General features: G+C 49.7%; 1 protein-coding gene across 4 annotated transcripts in view; it reads left to right on the top strand.

The window, feature by feature from the left end:
* Positions 1-13,374, top strand: part of ST3GAL3 (ST3 beta-galactoside alpha-2,3-sialyltransferase 3) — a 187,826-nt gene that overhangs the window by 159,266 nt on the left and 15,186 nt on the right. For all 4 annotated transcript variants that reach the window (XM_080920915.1, XM_080920916.1, XM_080920914.1 and 1 more), the window contains 3 exons: positions 3,662-3,725; positions 4,440-4,535; positions 4,961-5,147. In XM_080920915.1, coding sequence (XP_080777041.1) covers positions 3,662-3,725; positions 4,440-4,535; positions 4,961-5,147 — 347 coding nt within the window. The remainder of the gene's footprint in view (positions 1-3,661; positions 3,726-4,439; positions 4,536-4,960; positions 5,148-13,374) is intronic.

The raw sequence follows: 13,374 nt of genomic DNA, 5'->3' as shown, positions 1-13,374 counted from the left end.
TATGTCGGGAACCCTTTACTAAACATTAACCCCCCCCCCCATTTCTCCATGCTGTCTCCCTATACTTCAAGACAGGACTTTGTCTCTGGAAGTTCTGCACTAGGGGCTGGTGAGATGGCTCAGTGGGTAACTGTGTTTGCTGCTAAGTCTGACAACCTAACTCCAGTGTCTGGAATCCACATGGTAGAAAAGAGAAACAACTATAACAGATTGTCTTCTGACTCCATGGTACACAAGTATAAGTGGGTGTGTACATGTACACACACACACACACACACACACACACACACACACGAGTGTCTATGGAGAGGAAGAACGGGAGAGGGAGGAGAAAAGGGACCGGGTAGGGGGACATTATGGTTTATATCTCTAATCACAGAAGTAGAGGCCAGCAGATCTCTGAGTTCGGGGCCAGCCCAGTCTACACAGCAAGTTCCAAGCCAGCCAGAGTTACATGATGAGACCTTGTCTCAAACAAACAAACAAAACCAGTTTGTTGCTGGAGATTGTTCTGTCCCATTCCCATCCTACACTTCCCAAAGCTGGGTCTATCTTAGTAACATGTGTATGCAATCCCTTTGTTCAAAGTTCTAGTCTAGTGAAAGAGCAGGTACTCAGAGCTTGACTAGACCCAGTTCCATGAGATCACAAAAGAGATAGATGCACTGGAGACATTGTCCTAGAGCTGCAGCGACATGACAGACAGACAGACAGACACACACACACCAACATAACACACTGAGCTCCTGTAATCCCCACTCAATGCCTTTCATCCTGACTTAGCCTTCTTGTTCTTTTTCTGTCCCAAGCTAACCTTTCTCAATCTAGCTTCCCCCTCCCTTCGCCTTAGGGATCCCTTCCTCACAGCCCTGCTTCTTTGTCAAGTTCCTGGCTGTTTCCTGGCTTGGTGAGAGGGTCAGCTAGGGTATCAGATCCCTGTATATACTTTTGACTAGCTGTGACCTTGCATGGGTTTCCTAACCTGTTTGAGCTTGGATTTCTCTGTCAGCTTAATAGAAATCGTGCTATTGTTTAAGACTATCATCCGAATTAAGAAAAGAGCTGTTATGGGGAGATAACACTTAGCCGCCTAACTGGGGCTCCAAAAGGTGCATCCAGTCGGTTAGTTTAAGCCACAGGAAGGACTCCTTTCTCAGTGCTGGTTCCTCCTGAATCCTCACTCAGGACTGACTATATAGCTGGAGGTCAAGGAAAGCCATTAGCGTCCCCAGCCAGTGAGAAGAGAGCAGATCCTCACATGTGCCCTTTCCTGTCATAGAAAGCAGAGCCCCATCTGTGTCCTTGTCCTTGGTCAGTTAATAGTGACGAGTTCTTCCTTCGGTGAATGTGATGGTGCGAAGAGAAGGGAATAAGAGGTCTGCCTCACTTTAAAGTGATTCTGGAGGCACTTAGGGTAGAACCTTATGGAAGGTTTGTTCCTCAGCCCGTTCTCAGCCAGCCGTGGGGAGCCTACCCAGCTCCATCCTCCTTGGTTCTCACACACAGCCTCCACAGTGTCTTCTTACTGACCACGTCAGAGCAACTGTTAAGTGCCTCTGTAGAACGTATGGTCCTTCATGTGACTTCTTTCTTACCTGAAATTAGTGCTCGTGTGTGTGTGTGTGTGTGTGTGTGTGTGTGTGTATGAGAGTGTGTGTTGCATGTGTGCTTGTGTGTGTGTGCTTGTTTGTTTGTTCTTGAGACACACTCTCACCCTGTAGCTCTAGCTGGCCAATAACTTATAAAAATCTACCTGCCTCTGCCTCCTGCATTCTGGGATGAAAAGCATGTGTGCCACAGTGCACAGTTTATCCTCAAAAAGAGTTTTGCAAGAGGCTTAGGTGTAGCTTGGTAGTAGAGCACTAACCTAGCAAATGCAAAGCTGTCTAGGCTCAATCCCCAGCACAAAATCAAGTAAAACAAAAGGCGTATGTTGTTTCTTATTTTGGAGGCCTGTTTTCTACATGAAATGTCTCAGAATATAAAAAACCATGTGAGAATAATATAAAAAGGGGCTGATGATGAAGGGCTCGATTGGTAGAGTGTTGGCCTGGCATAAAGCCTGGGGTTCGTCCCCAGGACCTCATATAATGGGGCATCGTGCACTGTCTTCCTAGTTTATAAAATAAAGAATGATAGGGCTGGAGAGATGGCTCAGTGGTTAAGAGCACTGGCTGCTCTTCCAGAGGAGCCGGGTTCAATCCCAGCAACCACATGGTGGCTCACAGCCATCTGTAACTCCAGTCTTAGGGGATCCCATGCCCAGTTCCAGACACCACACAGAGGGCATGCAGACGTGTGAGACAAAACAACCTGGCTGCTCTTCGCCCTCCCCCAGCACCACTATCCGTGTTTGGGTGTTGACGTTCAGTGTCTCTCCGCCTTGGTTTTATTTTATCTATTTACATATCCATTAAACATAAATCAATCATTTGTACGGGGCATGGTAATGAATGTTTTAACCCAGTACTCGGGGCAGAGGCAGGCAGATCTCCTTGAGTTTCAGACCAGCCAGAGCTTTAGACCCTGTCTCAAAATGTGTGTGTCTGTTGTGCGCATGCGCCGACTGTATTATGTTTTTAAACTGTACATGTATCATCATATACGTGTGTATGTGTCCACTGCTTTAACTGATATTTTGCATGCACGTTCAGCTTTATCTGTAATAGAACGCATAGCTGTAAGCCACTGATGGGTTCCTGTTGTCATTGTTTTACTGTGACATAGCCGTTCATGTCCCACTTGTCCTTTTCCTTTAGTGTAGGATTCTGTTGCTTCTAGCATTTTGCGGTTGCAAACAGTTCTGCGGTGAATATTTCTCTGCGTGTCTCCTTGCGTGGACTTTTCAGCGCTGTGCCCGTGGAGGTCAGCCGCAGGGATCTGACTAGATGCCCCATATTCCTATTTTATTACTAAGATGCTTTCTGTCATGATAGTGCCGAGCTGCTTGTCTGTAGAGCAGTGGTTCTCACTTCCTGGTTCTGCATCCCTTGAATACGCTCCTCGTGCTGTGGTGACCTCCAGCCCTAACATTATTTTGTTGCTGCTTCATAACTGAAAGAGCAGAGGCCCCAGGGTCTGAGAGTAGTTAGTGGAGGGCAGGTATGCAGATGCCAGGCACCAGGGTGTGACAGGTGTGGAGAAAGGCAGCCTGGGAGAGAGGGGGGTCAAAGATGGGTAGCCTGGAGTGTGGGAAGTGAGGAGGTTGTATCACACCAAGGTGAACCCTTCGGCCATCAACTGTCTGACTCGTTCCCTGGAATCTGCTCAATGAGACTCGGAGCTAAGACAGCAATGCTCTATCTCTGGTTAGACATCTGCATTCCAAGCATGGCCTGGCCTAGTGACACATGTCCTATGGTCTAGCTCTGGAGCCTCAGAAAACTAGATGAGTCTCCAAGGAAGGTGAAAGGTCACGGGAAGAAGACACATGCTGAGGTTAGAGCCTGGCTCCCCCAGCACAGCTGAGTTTGACCATGTCTTACCTCCAGCTCCTGGCTCAGGAACCGAGAAAGCTGTGGCTTGGCCTAGCCTCATGTCTGCAGCTCCTTCTACCCTCCCCCAACTCCTGACCAGCAAGATTATTCCCAGTAAGATTACTGGTAAATATGCTGGGAACTCAAGGGACTCGCCAACAGTAACCTTCCTCCTTTGTCCACAGACAATCTGATCAAAGCCATCTTGTCAGTCACCAAAGAATACCGCCTGACCCCTGCCTTGGACAGGTGAGCCGACCCTCTTCCCCTTGGCTAACGGGCATGTGCAGAAGTGCTGGGTTAGACAGGTCTCCACCTTACCTCCCCATGCATCCACAGTACACACACACTGTGGGCCGATTATATAAGTAGGAACTCTTCAGGATGTTTCCCCTCCCGAGCAAAGCACTTTACAAAGCCTCTCCATCCTCAGACATCAGTGGTTTGGGCATAAGCACTGAAGGTGATGGGTGTGTGTGGGGGGGGGGGGTGCTGACAGAGACAGCTAACAGGGAGCAGAGCTTAAGTCTAAGGTAATGATAGCTCTGAAGGCAATAGACCCCGGAGGAAAAAGCCACAGGTCAGGATGGGAAGCTCTATGGGCAGGACCGTCAGTGACTACCAAAGCCTAAAGGCTGGCAGATCTCTAAGTTCAAGGCCAGCCTGGTCTACAAAGTGAGTTCAGAACAGCCAGGGCTACACAGAGAAACCCTGTCTTGAAAAGAAAGAGACAGAGAGACAGGGAGAGGGAGGAAGCCCAGCCCAGTCTTGAGTCCTGGAGCACCCAGTCTTTTACCCTGGCCTTGGTTTTCTGAGATCCTCAATCATCTCTCATTGTCCCCTACCATCTAAAGCTACCAAGCCTCTCCTGTGGGAGTGTCAGACACTGTCCCAGGGCTCAGCTTCCTGAGATATGGCTCTGGACTCCTTCCAGCTTCACAGGCCTCTACTCTCTCCCCTCAGCCTCCACTGCCGCCGCTGCATCATTGTAGGCAATGGAGGGGTCCTCGCCAACAAGTCTCTGGGGTCAAGAATTGACGACTATGACATTGTGATCAGGTGAGGTCCCTTAAGCAACCCCTTGGGCACATGCATGTTGTCACCCAGATCCAGAGGATCTGGTCCCCTATTCTGGGGTTTAGCCTAAGCCTCGAGAATGCTGCTGGGTTAGCAGGTTTTGTTTTTTAAGATCTATTTTATGTATATGAGTGCACTGCAGCTGTCTTCAGACACACCAGAAGGCGGCATTGGATCCCATTACAAATGGTTGTGAGCCACCATGTGATTGCTGGGAATTGAACTCAGGTCCTCTGGAAGAGGAGTCAGTGCTCTTAACCACTAAGCCATCTCTCTAGCCTCAGGTTGGCAGGTTTTAAAATAAGGATGTGGCCTGGATTTCCACTCTGTGCCTGGGGTACTTGGGGTTCAGGGTGCCTCCCCAAACATAGGCCCAATGCCAGCCTGACTGCACTGGCTCTTTGTAGACTGAACTCGGCACCTGTGAAGGGCTTTGAGAGGGACGTGGGCAGCAAGACCACCCTGCGCATCACCTACCCTGAGGGTGCCATGCAGCGACCGGAGCAATATGAGCGAGACTCTCTCTTTGTCCTCGCTGGCTTCAAGTGGCAAGACTTCAAGTGGCTGAAGTACATCGTCTACAAGGAGAGAGTGGTAAGCTCCCTACTACAAGAGCCCCTTTTACTGCCCCCTCCCACCTCCCTCCCAGCTTCCGGATGGTCCCTCCCATCAGACCCCACAAAGGACAATAGGAAACTTCAAAAAGCTAAAATGATAGCAAATCCAGCAAGGGGCAGAGGCCAGACAGTATCAGGATATCAGGGTGCCTAATGGTCACCTGCTCTCTGCAACCTCCTTCCAGATAGCAAGGGCTAATGTCTCAGACCTCTTGGAAGCAAAGCTCTGATCCCTGTGGCCAACTCCCAGCTTTCACAGCCGCCTGCCGTGGTCTGTAGCCTCCCCAGCCTCTCATCCCCTTCACGAGGCAATTATGACTCTCTTAGAGCCTTATCTCCTTCTCAATGGAAAAAGAAAGCCTTCTGGGGTCATTCTGCAGCGGGCCTCAATTCAAGGGTGTCAGCTCCCAAACTCATGAATTCAGACCGTTTTCTACCTTATATTTTAACTGCTAGCCTGTAGGTGAGTCTCCAGCCTGCCACTAAATCTGCTTCTCCTCTTCTGATATGATCAGATTCTGTGCTGACTGCTCTAAGCTGGCCAGGCCCACGTGTTTAAGGAGTCTATGTGGTAGAGTAGGGTCAGAATGCCCATAAGTAGACCACCCACTGGGACCCCTGAGACCTCTGTTTCTCAGTTCTGGGCCTGAGGGGACACCTGCCAACTTGTCTGAGTCTCTCCCACCTCCCATCCAGCTGTCACCAGCCACCTGGGGGAGGGTTTTGCAGAGCTGCAGCCATTAATTTCCCAGTGCCCAGGCGTCTTCTCAGAGACTGACAACAACAGATTGCCCTCTCTGCCTTCATGAGAAGCTAGTTGTTCTTTTAGACGTCAGGGGTGAGAACAGCTTAGCTTGTGTGGGTCTCCATAGAGTTTGGTTTGACTCCACAGCCCTTTCCAATCAAGGCCAAGTACAGGCAGTGTCAAGTAGGTAGCAAGCAAGAGAGAAGACAGAAGTCAGGTCCAGAAGCTCAGGTAGGGTGGACAGCGGGGAAGGGGAGCCCGTTCAGAACCAGGCTGAGTGAGGCGGCTGACTGTGCTGGGTGCAACCTAGATCTCTAACGGGAAGGAAAAAGTAAAGAAGCCCCCAGCCTCAAGCAGGCCTCTTGTCTATGAAACTAGGGAGGGAGTTAGGGCTGGGGAAAGCACCTCTCTCTTTTCAGATCCCTACAAGCCTTTCTGTTTGCCTTAAGGTAACAGGCAAGCATTGCAGAGGGAAACATGGGAGTAAGCTTGATCTGCCTTGGTGAACCCTTCCCTTAGATGCTCCTGTTCATCAGCCCAGAGACACCTATCATAGCGCCAGGGCTTACTCAGGGCAGGAGAGCCAGAGGGTAGGGACCTGATTCCATTGGTTCACCCCCATCCCCCCAGTCACCATAGGTAGTCTAGAAGTGTCTCAAACACCAGTTCCTGCTTCCTAAGGGGCAGTCTGAGAAAAGTGGGAGGCAGCCCAAATTCCTTGGGGACAACAGACCAGAGCAGCCAGTTTCATATGGTCACCTTTATTTCCAAGAGCAACAAGATCAGTGGAGTCAAAGTCCTTATCTATCCAAAGCAGGAAGGAGGATCAAGTTAAGTTATAGGGGGACCAGAGAGCAGGCCCCTGCTGTTCCCAGGAAGACAGAGGTGCTTGCCACCTGGCCTTGGCAGCCAGTGGGTCAAGAGCTTGACACAGTTGGTAAGGCAGTGTGAGGCAGGCTCAGGCCCTTGCTCAGACACACATGGCTGGAGGGAAAATGCCTTCCTGAGTGTGGTGGGAGAGGGAAGATGGCAAGGAGTCCTCTGAAATCCTGTGGGCCTTCTGTGGCACTGCAATCAAGGATGACTTTGGACTTCTGAATGGGCCATCAATAATGCCAGTAATAATCATGCCTGTCTCAGCATCCCCAGTGTCTTACCAGTGTTCCGTTTGCCGTGAAAAGAGACCATGACCGTGACAACTCTTTTTGTTTAGTTGGTTTGGTTTTGAGTGGTTTTTTGTTGTTGTTGTTGTTGTTTGTTTTTGTTCTGATTTTTTAAACATGGTCTCTCTGAACAGTCCTGGCTCTCCTGGAACTTACAGCTGGCCAGGTTGGAGATCAGCTTGCCTCAGCCTGTAGCACCGGCATCAAAGGTGTGCACCATCACAGCCGAATAACCACAGCAACTCTTGTAAAGGGAAGCAACTGGTTGGGGCTGGCTTACAGTTTCAGAGATTTAGTCCATTGTCTTCATGGTGGGGAGCACAGCAGCGTGCAGGCAGAAGTGATGCAGCAGAAGTAGCTGAGAGTTCTACACACTGGTCCACAGACGGCAGGGACAGAGAGCACCACTGGGCTGGGCCTGGCTCCAAGCCCACCCCCAATGTCATACTTCCTCCAACATGGCCACACCTCTTAATCCTTTCAACTAGTGCTACTCTCTGGTGACCAAGCATTCAAATCGAGGAGCTTATAGAGGCTATTTTAATTCAAACCACCACATCAGGTGAACCTGCAGAGACATGTTTTTGAGTGCCCTTCCCCCAAGCCTGAGGTTGGTGCTCCCTGGGGCATCTCTAGTCTGCACATCACCTCACTGGCCTCTGAGACCTAGGTAAGGTAGATAGATGTTAAGCCAGGCTGCCTTTCCCAGCCCTCCCTGTGTTTGGTGTTCAGCCACAGGCTGCGCCTGCTCATGCAGTGATGTTTCTAGCTGCTCAGCCTCTGGCTGCTGGCAAGCTCTACCCCTGTCTAGGGTTTCACCTGCAGAATTCTGGCAGGCCATCGCTCAGCTGCCAGAGCCAGGGATGTCTGGGCAGGGCTGGAACAGGTACGAGGCTCAGAGTCATTATCTGCTGCTATGTTGCTTACAACATGCACCTTTCCAGTCCCTGCTGAGCAGTGGGAAGATAGAAAACAGCTTATGGCTCTGCCCTTCCCTGTGTGTAACCACTTGGTTCTCTGTCATATTGGACAGTGGCACTGATAGCTCTAAACAGGTCCCCAAAGGACCTTTTACTAAACTCACTGGTCCCAGGAACCTTGATGAAACCAGCAAGGATGTCTGATAGGAGCTAAATCAGGCTAAGAGGGAAGGCGGGGGCCTGGGAGAAGGAGAAGCGGCCAGCGGTTAGGTCCCTGGTGGAAGCCTCAGCTCAGGAAAAAGCTCTTGTCAGAGTCAGACTGCGCCTCTCCTGCATAGTCACCGGCTAGCTGGGCATTGGTGAGGTCCAAGCTCTGAGCCAGTTCCTGGGACTCCGAAGATAAATTCAGCTCTGTTCCAGACCAGAAGTCACTCACAGTCTAAATGGAGACACAATCCCCAAACTAGAATTAGTGTGCAGTGGCAAAGGGCCCTCTGTAAAGCAGGCTGGAGCAGACAGGGAAGGCCAGGAGAAGGCCTCCTGAGACACCGTCTAACCAGAAGGGGAAGGAAGAGCTTGGAGACAGTCAGGTAGTTGAGACGAAAGGAACCGTATACATAGAGAGCCCGAGGGGGCCGTGCTCCATTCTGGACACTGAAAAACTGTGTGGACAGCACATGTAGCTTGTGTGCCTTGTGACAGGGCAGAGCTTGAGGCCCAGTGTCTCAGATGCTGTGGCTGGTTGTCATCGTGGCCCTGGATGAAGACTGAGTAAGGCAGGACATGTGAAGGACAGAGCATCTCCTTGGGTTTCTGCCACCTCCCCAGCTGTGCCCCAGGATGCCTGGTGGCCCAGGGCTGCAGAGCCCCTATAGAGGGTCTTCCCTCTTCCCCATCATCCTCCCCCCAACCCCCGACACTGAGAAAATGTACTGAGCAGCCCCTGTCCGGGCCAGTGTGGCGGGACCCCAAATATCAGAGGGAAGGCATGAGGTGGCCCTTGGCCAGTCACTACAGGCCTGACCTTACAACAGTATGTTCTTTCCTCGGGGACGAAGGGAAGGCAGGCAGGATGTCAGAGGCCAGCCAGAGTCTCACATGCTCACAAGTTGGCTTCTGGTTTGGGTTTTTGTTTTGTTTCGCTTTGCTTTCTTTTGTTTTCAGACAGGCGGGCCTGCAAATCACTGTGTAGCATAGGCTTGCCTTGAACTCAGGGAAGTCCCTCTGCCTCTGCCTCCAAAGCCTTGGGATTATAGATGTGTCACCAGGCTCAGCTGATGTTTTTAAAAATTAAGATGAAATAGAGACAAAACCTAGCCCAAAAGTCGCAGTAAGTTCTCAGCCGCAGGCAGTTCCTGGTGTTTGTTTCACTCTGTAGCCCTGGTTGGGCCTGAACTGTTGCCGGTCTTCTTGCTGCAGCCCTGTTAGACGGTACTGTTAGCATCCTCGGTGTTGGAAATGAAGGCCCAGAAATGATGAAGTAAGGAGTTATGTGGTACAGGTGGGTATAAAACACACCTGACTGCCCCAGGAATCCCAGTGAGGAGTCTGACCACATACCTTCCTGCTTGGAATCCTCTGTATCACCCACTTCTTGCCATGGCCTCGGAGAACCCTGCTTACAGAGTTCTTACACATAACGGGCCCCAGAGCATGCCCACCCACGGATGTCGGATGGCTGGCTGCAGCAGGTGCTGTTAGACCTAGGGAGCCGTAGAGCTACATCATGAATTGTGCATTGCTCTGTCATTCTGACTGTTCACTGTAGCCTTTCTTGCTTACTCACTGGTCCATTCGAGCTAATTCAGACCAAATAGCAAAGTCACACACGCACGCACGCACGCACGCACGCACGCACGCACGCACGCACGCACGCACGCACGCACACCCTGCCCTGGGCTACAGTCAATATCCCTCTTACTCGGCACCCTGCCGCATCTTTTCTCTGCATGCATCCGGTCCAGTGCCAGAGACTGAATGTCACCATGGAAAGAGAAACTGCAGCAGAGGTTGTAATCATAATGTTACTTTGCCAGCATCCTGGACCTGTATGTGTCCAGCAGACACACAGAGCAAATAAAGGCCACCATCAGTGGGCTTCCCATCGTCCTGCCCACATTTGCATATTAGTTCCTTTTCTGTTGCTATGATGAAATACCATGACAAAGGCACTTAGAGAAGGAGTGGGACTTCCAGTTCCAGAGGGCTAGGAGTCCATCATGTCTGGAATCAATGACAGCAGACAGCAGACATGGGGACAGTTGAGAGCTCGCATCTCCAGCCACAAGTGGGAAGCAGAGAATAAACTAGAGTTAATTTGAGGAATTGCCTCCTCCAAACAGCTCCACCAACTGGGAACCAAGTGTTTCAGCATCTGAACCTGTGGGGACACTTGCTCAAACCAGCACAATAAACCCCTCACCTGCGGGGTCTTCTTTCCTCGGACATCTGCTCTGAGCCTCTTTTCACATCTGTCTATTCATCCAGGTCTTTCTCCCCTTTAAAGGAAGCCTGTGAGGGGTTGGTGGGATGGCTGAGTGGTTAAGAACACTAGCTGCTCTTCCAGAGGTCCTGAGTTCAAGTCCCAGGTGATGGTCCACAATTATCTGTAGGGAGAATCTGATGCCCTTTTGAGGCAGGTGGATGGTGGGTGTATATGCAGCAGAACACTCATATATTAAAAAAAAAACAAACAAAAAACTGTGAGCTGGCAGTGTGGCCTAATTACCACCAAACCTGCTGATCTGAGGTTGTTCCCTGAAGCCACATGGTGGGAGGAAAGGGAACTGCCTCCTATGAGGTGTCCTTTGATTTCCCCAACACTAGCTGTGGCAAAGTTTTAACCCATGATGTTGCTTTACCAACATCCCATGGGTGGGTCCCATTTCTGAGTTCTACACACACATATACACACTGCATGAAAACATAAATATAATAAAAATATATAAATAAGCCCCTCCTTTGTGCCTTACGCATCCTCTTACCTTCTGCCTCAGCTACTTGAAGAGTTGAGCCCTTTTATTTTCAGCCTCTCCTGTTAAAGGACCAGCTCACCAGCTAGTACCCTCAGGGCCTTTATTGTAACCTGGCAGTGTGAGAGTCTAAGGACAGGGCCTGGTTTTCACAAGAGGTAACCAAACCTTTACTCCCTCCAATCCCTCTTCATCCTGTTTTTCTCAATCACTCATTATCTACAAATGGCTTGCTCAGGTGAATCCAGCCACTTCCTAAGCTCTCTGCTTCCGGAGAGGTGGCCTCCAGTCTGATCTCCACATGTGCTTTCAAAACATGCTGAAGCATCCTTGTGACTGGCTTGGTCTTTTACTTAATGGCTGCCACCATTTAAGTGTGAGGTCTTGTATCACCTGGACTCTTGTTTGGGGGGAGAGTCCCACCTTAGAGCTTCTGAAGGAGGAACTTGGAAGTGGTCTGTTTTAACAGGTCCCCAGATGCAAACTCAGTGTCAGAACCACTAGCCTACAGGATCAGTTCAAATGCCGACATCCTCCAAACCTCCCCTGTTGCTGCTACTCTCTCATACCCAACACTTACATTTTCTTCTGCCAACACCAAAATGTGGATCCTGTTTCACACTGCTGTGTTTTCAGCCTGCACTACCCAGGACTGTTAGAATTCTCTCATAAGCCCCTGGAGGCAGGAACCGTCTTGTCTGTTGCAAGCCTAGGACCCTTCAGCGACGCTGGAGCAGAGCTGAGATTGTTAAGTGAATAAACATGGAAACTGAGGCTGGTGGCCTCTGAGGATTTTAACCGGAACACGAGACCCTCAGCCTGCATCTCTGCACAGCTGCCCCTTGCTCTCGCTGTCCCAGACGATGATTCTTTTGGATTCTGGACCACCATATCTTGTTCTCTTGCTTCTTCTGAGGATCCTCTTTACCAGTTCCAAGAAGATCCCTTGATAAAGGAAATGAAAACTGAATAGTCCCTGGCTCCCTGCCACCCACAGCCACCCCAAGCTGGTTCTTCTCTTTGCTCTTGGCTCTTCCCAAATACAGCTTTCAAAAAGGTTTCTTGACCCTCTCTTCATAGCATCCATCAGCATAAATCTGAAGCAGACTAAAAAGCAAAATATAAAAGTACGGCATATATATCTCCAGGCTGGCCCAGAACTGTGTAGCCTGGCTGGGCTTGAACTTTGAACTATGTTTCCAGCTCAGCCTCCCAAATTCTGGGGCTGCAGATGTGAGATACCACATCGAGCTGGAAATTTTGAGGAAAATAGACTAGATATCAAACTCTTAAGAAAAACTTTTAGCTGAAGAGATGGCTCATCTCTTAAGAGCACTGACTCCTCTTCCAGAGGTCCTGAGTTCAATTCCCAGCAAACAAGTAGTGGCTAACAACCATCTGTAATGGGATCTGATGCCCTCTTCTGGTGTGTCTGAAGGCAGCTACATATTACTCATAAATAAAATAAATCTTTAAAAAAGAAAAGGAAAAACTCTTAAAATTACATTTATTAATTTATTGGGGGGCTGTCCCACAGTCAGAGGACAACTTCCAATAATGAGTTCCAAGTTCTTTGCGTGGTGTGGGTGCAGCAGATCAGACTCTTGAGCTGTGGGTTCTAGAGATCAAAGTCAATTTGTCAGACTTGGCAGCAGCATCCTTACCTGCTGAGTTAACTTCCTGTCCCACCCCAATCCTTTTGTTTGGAGATAGGCTCCAACTATGTTGTCCTGACTCAGAGACATTCACCTGCCACTGCCTCCCTGGTGCTGGGATTAAGGGTATGTGCCATCATACCCAGCCCTTCCCCTGAGGGACAATGCAGCCTCCTTCTCTTCTGTTTCTCCTCCTCCTCCTCCTTCTACTTCTTCTTCTCTTTCTCTTTCTTGCTCCCCTCCTCCTTTGTTTTCAAATTGAGTCAAATCCCCTAATCCGGGGTGTTAGGAGGCAGGCAGTCTCCCTGAGCTTGGATTACAGGTGTGAGCCACCATGATTGGCAGGAAGGGACAAACATTTAAAGCACAGAAGTACTAGAAGAAACTTGACAATATCCATTGAAATCAAACAAAAATATTATAGCAAACATTTTGGAAGTGTGTTTAGGAAATATGATAAAGATTTATTATTCTGAAGGCTGTCAGAGAGTCTCCAGAGCCCAGTAGCTAAGGGGACGGGGGTACATAGATCATGGAGAAAGCTATAGTAGAGACGCATGTGGCCCACCTAGCAGTTGCAGACATGCATGTGCAGGTATCGGGGTGCCATTTGTCATCCATCACGTTTCGAGAAAACTATGTTGAAATTATAACATAGTACACTGGCAAGAGTGGGAGACAGGTGTTCTCAGGTAATGCCAGTGAGGGATGGGTTTGAGAAAGAAAGTACTATGCCGAGCCAAGAACTG

Source organism: Micromys minutus (assembly GCF_963924665.1).
Source record: "Micromys minutus genome assembly, chromosome: 9".
NCBI classification, from domain to species: Eukaryota; Metazoa; Chordata; class Mammalia; order Rodentia; family Muridae; genus Micromys; species Micromys minutus.
Note: the sequence above shows the minus strand (reverse complement) of the source record. Positions and strands in the feature narration are given on the sequence as shown.